This window comes from Raphanus sativus, chromosome 6 (assembly GCF_000801105.2).
Source record: "Raphanus sativus cultivar WK10039 chromosome 6, ASM80110v3, whole genome shotgun sequence".
NCBI lineage: Eukaryota > Viridiplantae > Streptophyta > Magnoliopsida > Brassicales > Brassicaceae > Raphanus > Raphanus sativus.
Window position 1 is genome coordinate 43,302,035 of NC_079516.1, and position 16,052 is coordinate 43,318,086.

Here is a 16,052-nt window from a genome sequence, read left to right on the forward strand (position 1 = left end):
GTCTATAGCTCACAAAATATTTGTTCAACAGTAATTTAGTAAGTTGAAAATAATAAAAGAAGAAATACAATTTTTTTTTGTAAACTAAGAAACATAATAGAAAGAGATACTCTAACAAAGCACGATAATTCGACCTTTGATCACTGAAAAAATAGAAATATATGAATACCCGGTAGTTAGTGAAATGAAAATAGAGTAATTTAAGTATGCAACTTAGTAATAAAATAAAAGTATGTGATTAAATTCAGATAATTTTGCATGGATTTAGAAAAGATCTCTACTACTGCCCATGTTTTCTATCATTGTTTCTTAAACTGTATGGAAAATCCATAAATTTCACCGCCCTACGATATTATTGGAATCACTGTCGCCATCTTCTATGTGCGGTCGCCGGATTCCTTTTCCGGTTTATTTCTCTTCTCGTTCTTCTGCTTCCCTATATCATATTTGTCATCTTCTACTCCATTACGGTGGCCTTTGTGTGAAGCTCGTGGTCAAATCCGGTGGTTTTAGAGTGGTTATCGTGGTTTCGATGGTGGTTCTTGGTGGGGTTTGCTACAGTTTGATTGATTTTATTTGTCTAGCCGGTAGTTTGCTAGTCCAGTCCCTACTATATAACTATATATACATATATGTATATAATAGTTTTTAATATCACAACCGTTGAATCTTATACATCATATTTCCAATTTAAACAATCAATAATTATTAAACACGCAAGACTCGATTACAGAGAAACGGGATAATCAAACAACGGCACAAAGTGCTCCTTTGACTCGATGAAAATAAAAATAAAGGTGCAGGTTTTTTTATGTAGGAGAAGGGAAGAAATGTACAATTTAGAGTGTTAATTCAGACTGGTCCGATCTGGTCCAAACCCGATAATCCCGTAAATATTTAAGTCCAGGTTAGCCTGTAAATATTTTGGGCGTAGAATTCAAAATCTGACCCTTAAATGGCTAAGGTTTTTTGGATTTTTTGGGCTTTTCGAAAATAATTTTTCATTGTCGTTTTTATTTTTTTAATATATGTGAATTTTTATAAAAAATCAGTTTCAATTCTTTGTTTTAAAATATAAAGTGAGCTTAAATTTTTCTTCTTTATCAAAAATGTTTTACTTTTTCATATGCTTTAAAATATATTATAAATTAACCAAATTTAAGAAAGATTTAAATAATCAAATATAAATTTAAACAAAACATAAAAGAGAAAAAAATTATGATAAACAAGATTAAATGTTTCAGATTTTGTATGTTGAAAAACACATGTTATAAAAGAAAAAGATACATTCACAAAATTTTAAATGTGACATTTGTAATAATAAAACAATAAAGTGCATTAATAACTTTTATATTTGTTTTGTTAGAGTTTTGATTAAAAATATTAAAATAATATGTTAATATTAATAATTATTTTGATTGCAAGAATTATAATATTTAAACTAAATATAAAGTTTTGGAGTTTTCGAGCCGATCTTATTCCAAACGGGTTAGACTTAAAATATCCAAAACCCAAATGGTTTTACTCCGAAAGGTCTTATTTTTGGACTTATAAAACTAAGCCCAAAATCGGTAACTTTTAGGATCACATGAACTCGGACTACGAGTTTTTGCCCTAATTAACATGTATGTAGTATGCTTAAACTTTCAATGAGGAAATAAATTAAACTAAAGGAATGATTTAAATTAAATGAAAATAAATAAAAGAGAGACCCACCACAATAATAGGGTCGTTCGATCAAAAAAAAAAGGGTCGTTACAGCCACATTTAAAAGGCTAACGTGATTCTTTTTAAGATTTTTTTTTTTTGTAACTTATTCTTTTTAAGATATTGGACGTTCAACTTTAATAAAACTAAAAATGATTTAGGTATGGTGGTTCATCAGAGACACTAAGGTATGTTTTAGAGTGAGGAATGGCCATTTTAATAGAAAGCCAATTCTATAAAAAAAATGAATTTGGCCATTTGACAACGAGAAACATATTTTTGAATGAGTTTATAGACATATATATATTATATATGTCATTACACTTTTAACAGCAAGACTATGGGCATGGGTCAGAAGTATATATAATGAAGGTAGAGATTTCTTAGTTTCTACGTGCACAATTGGTAGAACTATGTGGAGGCTCAGGATTGCAGCTGGGGCTGGAGATGGTCCTCACTTGTTCAGCACCAACAACTACGTAGGCAGGCAGATTTGGGAGTTTGATGCAAACTCAGGCTCTCCAGAGGAACGTGAAGAGGTCGATAGAGCTCGTGAGAATTTTTCCATAAACCGTTCATGTTTCAAGGCTAGTGCTGATCTCCTCTGGCGCATGCAGGTATACCATAAACATTAAATATAGGATTTTTTGCAAAATTAACTGAAAACATGAAGTTTGGATCTTACCCATTTATACGATTTACACAGTTTCTAAGGGAGAAGAAGTTTAAGCAGAAAATTCCTCAAGTAAGAATAGAAAATGCAGAGGATATAACATATGAAGACGCAAGGGCAGCACTAAGGAGAGGGGTACATTATTTTGCTGCCTTGCAGGCTGATGATGGACATTGGCCTGCTGAAAATTCTGGTTCTATGTTCTTCAACGCCCCCTTTGTAAGCTACTCCCACGAGTAAACTCTGTTTTATCATTTCTATATATATATATAGTTTGTATAGTGATTCTAAAATACAAAACTACAGTTCATATCCTTGTACATCACTGGCCATCTCGAGAAAATTTTCACTCCTGAGCATCGCAAAGAATTCGTGCGTTACCTGTATAATCATCAGGTACTTGTAAACATATCTCTCTATTCATCATATGAAAGATAAGATATATATGTTATTTCGTGTTATTCATTTAACCTTCCTTCACATGTACAAGAACGGTGATGGTGGATGGGGAATACATGTGGAGGGCCACAGTGTTATGTTCTGTACAGTACTCAACTACATCTGTCTAAGAATTTTTGGGATGGATCACGGAAGTGTTTGTGCAAGAGCGCGTGAGTGGATCATCAACCATGGTGGTGCCGCGTATACGCCCTTGTTTGGAAAGATTTGGCTTTCGGTATGAATTAGTATTAATTAGTATGGCCGTATTAAACTTGAGTTTTCTAACATTACTTCAAAATCAAGAACGGTATTCAAATATACCATTAAAATAAATCTTTTTTTTTGTAAATATACCATTATAAAATAATTCCAAAAATCACTAACATGATGTTAAACCAAAAGTACCATAAAACTAAACCTAAGCTTTAAACCATAATAACTAGATTCTAAATCTAGAAAAAAAATCTCTAAAGCTCTAAATTAAACACTAAATGCAGGATACAAAAGTAAAAAATATATATATCTAGACCCTTAAAGTCATTTTAATGCTTGTGGTGTTTTAGTATAAAACGTATAAAATGTTATAATTGTCAATTTCATAATGCATGTCATAAATTGTCAACAAAACCTTTTTTAATTAGTGGTATTTGATTTTTTCTAAATTCAACATGCACAGGTTCTTGGAGTGTATGACTGGTCTGGTTGCAAGCCCATGCCACCTGAGTTCTGGATGCTTCCTTCGTCGTCTCCTCTTAACGGAGGTTCAACAACTAATTATATATGATATGAATGTTAATTAGCACGTTCCCTTAGCTGAAATTAAAATGAGAAATTGCCAAAAATACCATTTTCATAGTACCACTTTTCATGTTTACACTAACCACTTTTACCACTACTTTTAATGAAGGGTTTAGATTTGAACGTTTAGGATTTAGGGTTTAGATTTTATGTTTTAGGGTTTAGATTTGATGTTTTAGGGTTTAGGGTATAAAGTTTAGGGTTTAGAGTTGAGGATTTAGGGTTTATAGTTGAGGTTTCAGGGTTTAGGGTTTAGGATATTGAATTTAGGGTATATAGTTTAGGGTTTAGGGTTTAGAGTTGAAGATTTAGGGTTTAGGGTTTAGAATTGGGGCTTTAGGATTTAGAGTTTTGGATTAAAATTTTGAAAAACATATAAAAACAAAGATATAAGAGTCTTTAACATTTTAATAAATAAAATATTTTTGAAAATGTGTAGTTAGTGGTGGTAAAGATGAATAATGGTACCTTCAAAGTGGTATTTTTGAAAATTTCCCAATTAAAATTTATCTGTCTGTATACAGGAACTGTTTGGATTTACTTACGAGACATTTTCATGGCTGTGTCATACTTGTATGGAAAAAAATTTGTCGCTGCACCAACACCTCTTATAGCACAGCTCCGGGAAGAGCTTTATCCTCAGCCTTACAACAAAATCAAATGGAGTCAAGCTCGCAATCTATGTGCAAAGGTATATAATTATTGTCTTGATTATTCTATTTTTTCTCTTATCAAATCATCATCCTAACCCTAGATTATTTCTAACCTAAGATTTTTTTGCGTTTCTATGTTGAAATATTAGTTATCTCATTGCGGAACTATAAAAAAAAAAAATTTCATCAGATATCTATGTGAACTGTAAACGCAAGCGTTATACAAACACAGAGTATCGTGGTAGCAAACTTTTTACATATGTGAATATTATTAATTAACGGATATAATTGAATGATTATGATGTAGGAAGATCTATACTATCCACAGTCTTTTTTGCAAGATATGTTTTGGAAAAGTGTTCATATGTTCTCAGAGAACATCTTAAACCAATGGCCTCTCAACAAGCTCCTAAGACAAAGAGCTCTCCGAACGACAATGGTAATCATTCACTATCACGATGAATCCACTCGATACATTACCGGTGGATGTGTACAAAAGGTCTATTTTTAATTGTATTGAAATATTAATGCTTTTATATACTGACATCGTATAGTTTGACAATATTTTCAATTTCTTTTTATGGGTAGCCGTTTCATATGCTTGCTTGTTGGGTAGACGACCCAGACGGTGATTATTTTAAGAAACATCTCGCTCGAGTCTCAGATTTCATATGGATAGGCGAAGATGGTCTGAAAATCCAGGTTAGAATTAACTTTTTATTTGCAGGGCTGGTCATGAGATTCATATATTTACTAAGGACAACAATCGAAAAAGAAAAATGGGCTGGTTTGGTATAACTTTTTTTTAAAAAATGGGTCGTTTCTAAACCTATTTTTCGTAAAATTAATGGCCTCAAGCTCGTACTTGCCTTGTTTGTCCTCAAATCCGGTCCTCGTTATTTGAGTTTTAGTTTTTTTTTTAATATATTTTCGGAACCAATTTAGACCATCTGTCGATTTAATCTAAACTAGATTTTGACCCGCGCTTTTGAAGCGCGGGATATTTTACGATGAAAAATTTCACTAATAATTTAACAAATATTTTGGTAATTTTTAAAGAGTGTGTATTTAAAATATTTTTACATTTAAATCAGTATTTTTAAATTCAACCCGATTGTGATTATACCGGTTAATCCGGAGATCTGACAATTCAATTTATGTTTTTAAAATATTCATATTAAAAAATCACTAAAACCCGAGACTAACCGATTCAACTGATGGATGACCGATATGTAATCTAATTAAATTTAAATTGTAATAGTTTCATAATTTGTAATCTTATAATCGAAATTTTAAAGTTCACTATTTTGCAATTTATGAAATTATGACGTTTCTACAAAATTTTAAAGAGAAAATGATAGATATAAAATAACTAAGATTAATTATTGTATTATTTGGAAACATTGATAGTAGTATAAAAAATATATTGTTTGGAAACATTGATAGTACTATAAAGAAATAAGTATATTGTTTGGAAACATTGATAGTAGTATAAAGAAATAAGTATATTGTTTGGAAACATGGATAGTAGTATAAAAAATGAACATTAGTGATTTAATGTATGTTTAACTATAAAGTATAAAGATGTATTTAATTTAAAAACTTACAAAATAAATGTTAGGTCCAACAGAATGTTTCTGTTTTAATAATATAGATTTAGTTCAATCATAGATGCTTGAACTTAGGGTAGTGGAACCAATTTAACATACCTACCAACATGCTCTAGAATATAAGGTCAGGTAACATATAAATGCTTGAACTTAGAGTATAGTTTTAGTTTTAAAGTCCCTTTGTAATAAACTGGCACATATCAATTGTGACACTGTCTTCTTTCACGTGGATCAACCATTGCTTGGTGGTGCAGTCTTTTGGTAGCCAGTTATGGGATACGGCCTTATCGCTGGAGGTCTTGTTAGCTGCTGATATGGATGATGAGATTAGCTCAACGCTGATCAAAGGATACGACTTCTTGAAGAAATCTCAACTGACAGAGAACCCTCCCGGTGATCACAGGAAAATGTTTCGAGAGATAACTAAAGGCGCGTGGACCTTTTCAGACCGAGATCAAGGATGGGCTGTTTCTGACTGCACTGCTGAGAGTCTAGAGGTGTGAATTATAAAATCTTTAAAACAGTTTAAAAAAAAAGAAAAAGAAAAAAGTGTTGTGAAAGAAGTGAGCTGGTTTAATTATGACCATCATGATAGATATCAAAATAAGGTACTAAATATTGACAATTACATAATTATCAGTGCTGCCTAATCTTTGAGAGCATGCCAATGTTGGGTGAGAAAATGGATGCAGAGAAGCTCTACGATGCCGTTAATGTGCTTCTATACTTTCAGGTACCAGATACCTTTTTTTTTTAAATCTATTAGTCTCAAATTTGGACCGATCAGGTTAAGTCTAAGTCATAGCCCTTTCATAATAATGTTAAAATGGCAGAGCAAGAATGGAGGTTTAGCTGTGTGGGAGCCTGCACGTGGGAATACCTGGCTTGAGGTTATGCTACGTACCTATTGATATTTGTTTTATATTATTATTTTTTATTTGGAAATGTGCTCAAGTTGCAGTTTGTATTAATGTAGTGGCTGAGTCCCGTGGAGTTTGCCGAGGACACAGTCGTCGAGCTAGAGTAAACTCTTACATTTTTCTACTAATTTAGAAATATCTTGGGTCTGAGCTTTACTTAAAAAACTGAATTGTGTTGTCATATCCGATATCTTTTAGGTATCTTGAATGTACAGGGTCTGCAATAGTAGCGCTGGTTCGGTTCTTGGAAATGTTTCCAGGCCACAGAAAAGAAGAAGTCGAGAGTTTTATAAGAAAGGGAATCAAATACATTGAGAGTTTCCAAATGCCAGACGGTTCATGGTATGGAAACTGGGGCGTGTGCTTCATCTTTGGAACCTTCAATGCGGTGCGAGGTCTCTTTGCCGCAGGCAAGACTTACAGTAACTGTGATGCTATCCGTAGAGCAGTTCGGTTCCTTCTAGATACACAAAACGCAGAAGGGGGATGGGGTGAGAGTTATCTCTCTTGCCCGAATAAGGTAAAAATAAAAACAAAACAAAAATCTTTGAAACTCTTATTCTTCTTAATATAATATCAACAACGGAAGTATATGTATAATTTGCTGGCCCCAAAAAGATGAGATGTTGTGGATACAGCACAAGCAATGACTTATATCCTGACTTAATTAATGGTACGGTGGAATGCAGAAATATACTCCTTTGGAAGGAAACAAGACGAATGTTGTAAATACCGCACAAGCAATGATGGGTCTAATTATGGGTGGTCAGGTTAGTGAAAACTCAACCAGCAGTAATATATATATTTGCGAAGCACTTAGTTCCTATAGTTCTTTATTAAAAAAATGTTATTTTCAGATGGACAGGGACCCAAGCCCGGTTCATCGCGCTGCTAAGGTGTTGATTAATTCACAGCTGGAGAACGGTGATTTCCCACAACAGGTGTGACTTTTTGTTTCTGTGTGTTTCTTTTCTCTTATTCAATCATATTCCAGAGTTAATTGCTTATACGCACGACAAATTTCCGCCAAAACTATGCAGGAAATAATGGGAGTGTTCAAGATGAATTTGTTGCTACATTATCCAACCTATAGGAACATTTTCACTCTCTGGGCACTCACCTATTATACCAAGGCCCTTCGTCTGCGTATGTAATTACTTTTGTCACACTAGAATCTCATCATCAGTTCATCACCACGTACTCTTTTACAATGTATACAAAAATCGTTGCTTCTATCACAAGAAACAAGATGAAAGATCCCAATAGATTCCTCATCTCATTCTCGTTCGTCGTCTCATCCGCTCCTTCCATACCTCAAGGCCACAATTTCGGTTCTGGTTGCGCCCGACCACTAAACTGGTTTTCGTTGAATCCATAATTCTGCATTTGATTCTAGTTCAACTAAATATGTGAAAAAATAAGTTGCATTTCCGTTTGTAATACTTGGGTTTCTAAAACTGGGTCTACTAAAGGCTCTTGTAAACTTTGTTTTTACACCTCTAAATCTGAAAATCATTTAACCAAAACAGTTTCTGGACAATTCAAAAATACAGCTAGAATAAGTGTTTGTTCCAAATGTAACATCACAGGTTTTATTTTTCCAAAAAACATCTATCTATCTATACTAATAAAAACCACTAATTTGAAGGTTCCTAACTATGACACCTCAGAGAAAATATTTAGAACCAATCAAAATGACAACTCAGCCAAAATCTCTTCTTCCTTAAATTTTGTCGATCAATCTCTTCTTCCTTAAATCTTCACCTCTCTCTCTACTTATCTATTTAACTAACCAATCATAATACTCACCATTAATCAATCGGTACGTTATTCCACGTTATGAAGAAACTGCTCAGGAAACGATGAAAAAGCTGCAGAATCTGAGCCCCCGAAAAACCTCAAGTTCTACATCCATGACCAGGTCACACATTTGATTACAGTGATTTATACAAACCAAGCGACAAAGTCCGAGACACTTCCAACATTAACGGAGATCTTTTACTTCTTTTCGGCGTTAACCTGATTTCGTGATAGCTATGGGGGAGATTTTGGCTGAGTTGGCATATTGCAATATCAGAAAGTATGTATGAAATTTGATTTAATGTGATTGTTTGTGTATGAAATTTGAATTAATCATGTGTTCGCGAATGAATTTGCGCAGCTACTGAATGTGTGTATTGATCGGGATCGCGGTCATCTGATCTGTTGATATGTGAATTGGCCAATTTCCCTGTAAATGGTTCTTGATTACTATGTAATGTAAGTTATCATAAAACTAGTCGTCGGGTTAGAGCTGTCTCACATTGATACCGGAAGTTCAGTTGACGTGCTGTTCTAAGATGTCTTCAGACATATATGTTTCAATAAAACCGAACTGAAAAGTACTATAACACCTCTCAGTGGCTTCGGAGGAGAAAAAATGTACTCTCTCGGATACATCCAACAACAGTCTTCGACAAAGACGTGCGTCAATTGGTTAGCTTTGTAGTAGTAGATGAACATGCACCTTTCAAGGCCATACTTGGTAGGCCATAAGACCAAGATCATGATCAGGAAACCTTTTTGTTTTGTGCTTTATCCTTTGTATTCATCATATTCATTGTTAGTTATTGAGTCGTGCAAACTATCTTATATTCGAAGTTATACAAGGGTTTACGGAGAGGTTTTTACTAAGCTTATGAAGACGAGTTTCCAGCACTAGCCCAATTCTACCGACCTCTTACTCCATACTACAATCGCTGTCCATTTTTGTGTGGAATGGCGACCTACCGACCAAACAGGTTACTTCGTCATACAGTTTTCACTATGTTAAGTCTAATTTGCTTTTATATATTGTTTGAAATCTTCTTCGTTAGTTCCCTAAGCTAAATCTTGACAAATCCACAGGCTGGCGATAAGAGGATCACATGGAAAAGCGCAATACACGCAAACTGATATGCAAATTATTTGCTCCATGTGAACACATAAGATAGAATAATATATGCATAAATGCCAAATAACATATTTAGTTAATAGTGTATGATACATATTAAAAACACTATCGTGCAAAACACATAGATAATCGCCAAGTAAGACAAGTTGTTAAAAAAAAATCACCAAGTAAAGGGCCGACTGGTTTTCTCGCTACCACCCGCAAACGCAGCTTTTGCGGTTCATAGCGGTTATCGGTGTTTTAAAACAATCACATAAAACACTAAATCGCTTCAAAACGCTCAGAATCTCTTAAAATCAAAAGCTGGTTCCAGATAGCGTTTGCGGTTGCGGGAGGATAAATTTTTCTTTCTTTAAAAACAGAATAAATAAAAATAATACTAAAAATATCCAATAAAATTTTAAAATCGAAATAATAGAAATTGTAAAATATATACATATTATATTTCAATTTATATTATAAAAATTTAAAAACCAAAATATTTTCTATAATTTTTTAAATTTAATAATATGATTTTATAAATATAAATTTTATATTTGTTATATTATTATGATTTTTAATATTTTTATAATTATATAAAATGTAATTGTTATTAAATTATTATTTAACAGATGTTGCGTTTAGTAATTTACCAGTCATAAGAGTCTCGCAAACGCAACAATTTCTAATAGCTGTATCAGTCATACAAATCTCTAGAAAACGCTTAAAACCGCAACCACCCGCACCCGCAAACTCCCGCAACCGCAATCGCAACCGCTACGGTTACACCAGTCAGACCCTAAGTCAAACCTCTAAGACTATTTTAAACTATATAATTTGTCTAATTGTATGTGATTCGATCACCTATTAGCTTATCCTCCAAGTTTGTTGTTACTTAATTTACTCATTGAAATCAAATCTGCTACGTGATTCGGATTGATGTATCCAAAACCTATTGAAGACAAAATTTCTCACGACCTTTTCATCATGATTGATCAATCTGGAAAGGGGATCAATGGATCCTTGCTCCATATATCTTCTTTTGCAACTTCTTCGATCATCATAAATATTCCCGGAAACTTGTTTCTTGATATATCTTTAAATTAAAGAAAATGATATGCCCTTAGTTTTCTTTAAATTAAAGAAAACTAGTTACTTAAATTACTGAGTCGTTAACAAAAATAAATAAATAAATAACAGCTAATTGCAGGTACTCTATAAATAAGAAAGAAAATACTCTTGAGAGAGGTCAAAGCCCAAAAAAAAAAAGAATTCAATGGAGAAGATGAGCGTAGAAACCATTAAACCTCCTTCGGCAACTCCACAATGTCTCCGTACTCTCCCCCTCTCCGTTGTTGATTACAGGATGCAGCCAGTGTACACATACGCATGTCTTTTCTACACCAACGATCCCTCAATCCCGCGACAAGAAACCACCAAGAAACTCAAGACTTCCCTCTCCCAAACCTTAACCAGCTTCTACCCTTTCGCCGGCAGAGTCAACGGCCTCGCCGTCGACTGCAACGACGAAGGAGTCATATTCGTAGAAGCCACTCTCGGCAACTCCACACTCTCTGCCTTTCTCAACTCCCCCGCCCCAGATTCAAACGATATCCAACAAACTCTGCTTCCTCTCCACTGTGTCCCTCAGACAAGCGAGGCCTCTGTAACGTGGCCTCTCCTGCTCGTGAAGGCTAGTTATTTCCAATGCGGAGGCATGTCCCTAGGGATCTGCATGTCCCATAAGCTCGCGGACGCAGCCTCCTTGTCAGCCTTCGTACGGGTTTGGGCTGCGACCGCTCGAGGAGAGAGCGGCACGGTGGGAAAACCCGAGTTCGCGGGGATTAATGTATTCCCGCCACCACCACCACCACCTAACGACGCCTCCAACGTTGCTGAGACACTCAGACCTAAGATAACAGGTGTGACTAAGAGATTCGTTTTCAGTGGGTCAAAGATAGATGAGCTCAAGGCCAATGTCGAACAGACACACAAACCTACTCGGGTCCAGTGCGTCACTGCTCTTCTATGGAGATGCGTCTCTGCCAATACAAAAGCGTCTACCACGAAAGTGCTGTACCAACCTGCTAACTTGCGCACTAAGATACCTTCTTTACTGTCGGAAAACCTAATAGGAAATCTCATCAGCACTAGCATGACTTTGAGTCGAAAAGGCGAGGAGATCCAGATTCAAGAAACGGTTAAGGAGTTACGGGAAAGAGCAGAGGAGTTGACCGGTCTTGTTCAAGAAGAAAACGATGTGTCAGCCGCGTCGCTCGGTTCTAAATTGTTAGGTAAAATGGTTAATGATTACTCAAAGTTAAGCAACGAGCCTGGCCACTCGATGTACGCGGTGACTAGCTGGTGCAGGATGCCGTTTTACGAGGCTGATTTTGGAAAAGGATGTCCTGTTTGGGTCGTCGGTAACGTGGCTCCTCGACTCGAATTGGTGACGATGCTCTTAGATTCCAACGACTTTAAAGGGATCGAAGCGTGGGTGACGCTTTCTGAAGAAGACATGGTTTCGTTCGAACAAAACTCGGAACTGCTTGCCTTTGCTTCTCCTAATCCTCCTGTCATTTTCTAAATCTTATCTATATTTTTTATTTCCAGCTACTTCGTGTTCTTCTTTTGTTTTTGATAAAAAAAATCTTTGTGTGTTTTGTTGTTGATTTCGATGGTTAATTCGTGCCCCAACAATTAGTATGTGTAATGATTCAAATAAAGAATTTGTGCAAGGAAAACATTTCATAAGTCTAATGGGATTTTTTTTTAGCGCTATGGCCATAGTTGGAGAGAGGAGAGTGTACTGAATTCGACTAGGGCTTGTAAAATAGAAAATGTGAATCTAGAAGACTAAGGCTTGTGCGTGAAGGAAGGAATGAGGGAAGAAGATAAAAGCTCTGTTTTTGCCACGCTTCGCAATACATCAGAGATCATCATCACCTTCATTCTTTTCCCGTACCATTTTCGTGTTAATCAAAGCAGATCAGCTAAGGAATGGATGCGAACCAAAGTGTAGCGAGAATATCTGCTCATCTTGGTCTTGCTTCTTCATCTCTACAACGTTGCTAATGCTCCTGGTCTTACCTCTTTATATTACTCACATGTGCCGTCGTTAGTGTATGAACCTTATTTCACTACGATAGGGACAACTGATATTTATAAAAATAATAAGAATAAAAAACAAAAAATACAATACCGAAACAAATGAATGAAGAAAAAATTGCAGAGTCGAGATGGTTAATCTCTTTCCTTAAATCTTTAAACGCCCCATAGTGTGACGGTTGCATAGTGCTCAGATTCCCAGGATACAACTGCAGCATTGTTTCTGTTTACCATCACCGAAAAACAGAATCTATCGACCCTAGTTTTGTGTTGCACTCTCAGACACAAAAATAAATAAAATAAAAACATCACTATAACATGGAAGAATTGTATTTGGTGTTGGTTTTCAAGTGTGTCTCTCCATGCAATTTTTTAAATGGCTCACAAGCCTTTATATAGAAAATACAAAACATCACATTATGCTTTTGAGAAGCCATAACATACAAGAGAGTAATGGAATCTTAAAGTCAAAAAATCAATATTGTCATTAAGAAAATTTAATTCCTTTTGACTCAATTTTTAATGACTTAGCAATAAAGAATATATTATATATTTGACCATATCAAACATAAATAATATTTCTTTTAATTTGGGTTTGCATTTTATGTTTATACAAACATAAAGATAGTCATGAATAAGTAATGGACATAATATCCAACTAACAAATTCAAACCCAAATATCCAATATATGACATTTGCTAATTTTTAATATTTAGCCAAACTCATTTTGAACTTCCATTTCTCATTCAAAACCAACTCTGATTTTGACACACGAGTACACTACTTCGTAGTGTCAAACATTCGGTTATTCCGACGAACGTCTTCGTCCGGAAACATACCGGAAAATGGTCTTAAACCATTTCGTCAAAAACGAGTTCCAACAATCCCCCACATGAATAGAAATGCTTCTAAACACTAGACGACTCAACAGACTTGACTTCCTAGACAAGACTCGACAAAACTCAACAAGACTCAACTAAGGACTTTTGAGAGTACAAACGAGAAATTCACTGCATGATGAGTTGGTAGCAATTTTTCAGCCTTGAACCAGTCATTGTTAATAGCTATCGGATTTACTCGGCCAGGAGGTGGCCATGATGTCTTGAACCTCCCGGGCTTTGGTGTAAACCTAGACAATAGCCAAAACACAGTTTCATTCTCTCACAAAACCAATTTCTCTATTGTGTTCATTTTGGCCGTGAACATTCCTGGTAATCATGAGTGAACTTTAGAGAATATAGCCATTTTATTCTCCTAGAAACGGCCCCATTTCACACCCACAAGGTGATTTGCCATTAGTTTTGTTTAGAGGAGTATCATGTACTACTCCATTCATATCTCAAAACAATTGGCACAAATCATTAAAAGCAAATGCTTATCCTCTATTCCTTACATGTAGCACTGTTTAATCATCCTAGGAACTGGGTATAGACCGAAGTCATACAGTGCTTTGGGCAGATTTAGTTTGACTTAGTTGTCTCCTTGAACCTATTTCTTGGGATCTCCAATCTGATAAGTAGAGTTACCGCCAAACCTCATCTTAATTCATAGGCTAAACCCATTCCTCTTGATGATATTACAATTTGATCTCATGACACACCTTTAATATAAGGATCCTAGGTTGTCATCACAATGAACATAATCTCTTGAGATTAGTCGAGATCAATTGTTTAATGATTTTTGTCATCTTTTTTTTTCTCAAGATACAATTAACCATTATACACAAAACTCAGTGTATGACACTAGTTTTTTTTTTTAAATCATAGTTTGATAACTATCACTAAGTTCATTTGGTCTCTTGCCAATGATTTTATTTGGTAAGCAAAGCTTCCCCCACATTTCTTGAGATAGCTCAAAACCATGCATATTTACATTTAACATTTCTTAAGAGTTTAGAAAGCTAATCTACAGCTCTTTTAGATTTAAATGAATAATAAAAACAATTTCGAAAATTGTTACAATTTTCTTTAGAATGCATTTCATTCTCGGAAAATCACATTTTAGATACAACTACTTTCATAGTTCTCTCAAGTTGATTTATAACTCTATGATTTGAATTTTTCCAAAACATATTTTTGCTTTTAGCAAATATAAATATCAATACATGATATTTTTGTACCATCAAAACCACAATTTTCTATGATTATTCTCAACCATATTGACTTTAGAAACTACAATACACATGTCAGTTTCAGTCATATTGATCTGAAAATTTTTCATTGGTTTTGCATGGTCAACCATTTTAAAAGGTGCATTTAAGCATTGACGAAATACAAATGTTTTGATCAATATCAACAAACATTTTATTTCTTATGGCAAATGATTTATATGTGGCAGACCTCTCCCAAATTTAGTTTAGGGCGTCGACTCACAAAAATCTATTTCCATTCATATAACATAATTCCTTAAGAACCAAAATGTTATTTATGACTATGGTTTCACCATATTTTTGAAACTTGAATCAGTTTTTTTTCTCATGGTCATCCATGCTTAATAACTCAATTAAGTTATCCCAAAATCTGAAAAAGAAATCAAAAACGTTAAACCATTCTTGATAATTAAAGCAAAATAATTATCATTTACCAAGTCAAAGCAACCATTAACCAAGTCAAATCAACAACATATGACAAATAACGTCTTTTCTTCTTTCAGAAAACGTTTTACCAGTTAAAGCAATGGAAACCAAAACGTCAACCTTTAATTTCTATTAAAAAGAAAGACTTTTTTTAAAAAAAAATATTAAACTCTGCAATTTAATAAAATCAATAAAAAATGCTCAACAATCCCTGCAAAATAGACAGAAAGGTTAAACATTAAACGAATTGGTCAGAAACAAATTCAATTCGGCCAACCGCAGCTTTTCCTGGGTTTGTTTATTAGAACCAACCAATGATGAACACAGATCCGATTCTGGCATCTTTAACCTGTTCTTAAAAAATAAACTTTTTAAAAATATCAGTATTGTTAGTGCAAAGCATAAACAATATTTAAAGATTTAAGACTGTATGAACCTTATTTCACTACGATAGGGACAACTGATATTTATAAAAATAATAAGAATAAAAAACAAAAAAATACAATACCGAAACAAATGAATGAAGAAAAAATTGCAGAGTCGAGATGGTTAATCTCTTTCCTTAAATCTTTAAACGCCCCGTAGTGTGACGGTTGCATAGCGCTCAGATTCCCAGGATACAACTGCAGCATTGTTTCTGTTTACCATCACCGAAA

At 34.4% G+C, this 16,052-nt stretch overlaps 2 protein-coding genes across 2 annotated transcripts; both read left to right on the forward strand.

Annotated features, from left to right (window-relative positions):
• Positions 1-2,038: 2,038 nt before the first annotated feature.
• LOC108808578 (seco-amyrin synthase-like) lies at positions 2,039-8,328 on the forward strand. Its single transcript, XM_056988710.1, has 16 exons — positions 2,039-2,324; positions 2,414-2,599; positions 2,687-2,776; positions 2,871-3,056; positions 3,498-3,582; positions 4,144-4,310; positions 4,580-4,771; positions 4,861-4,974; positions 6,137-6,379; positions 6,523-6,615; positions 6,716-6,772; positions 6,859-6,905; positions 7,001-7,322; positions 7,492-7,572; positions 7,660-7,743; positions 7,843-8,328. The coding sequence occupies exons 1-16, from the start codon at positions 2,121-2,123 to the stop codon at positions 7,954-7,956; spliced, it is 2,265 nt and encodes a 754-aa protein (XP_056844690.1). The 5' UTR covers positions 2,039-2,120; the 3' UTR covers positions 7,957-8,328.
• Positions 8,329-10,989: 2,661 nt separating this feature from the next.
• Positions 10,990-12,300, forward strand: LOC108810297 (BAHD acyltransferase At5g47980-like). Its single transcript, XM_018582415.2, has one exon. It carries the CDS (start codon positions 10,990-10,992, stop codon positions 12,298-12,300), a length of 1,311 nt encoding a protein of 436 aa, XP_018437917.1.
• The last annotated feature ends 3,752 nt before the right edge of the window (positions 12,301-16,052 follow it).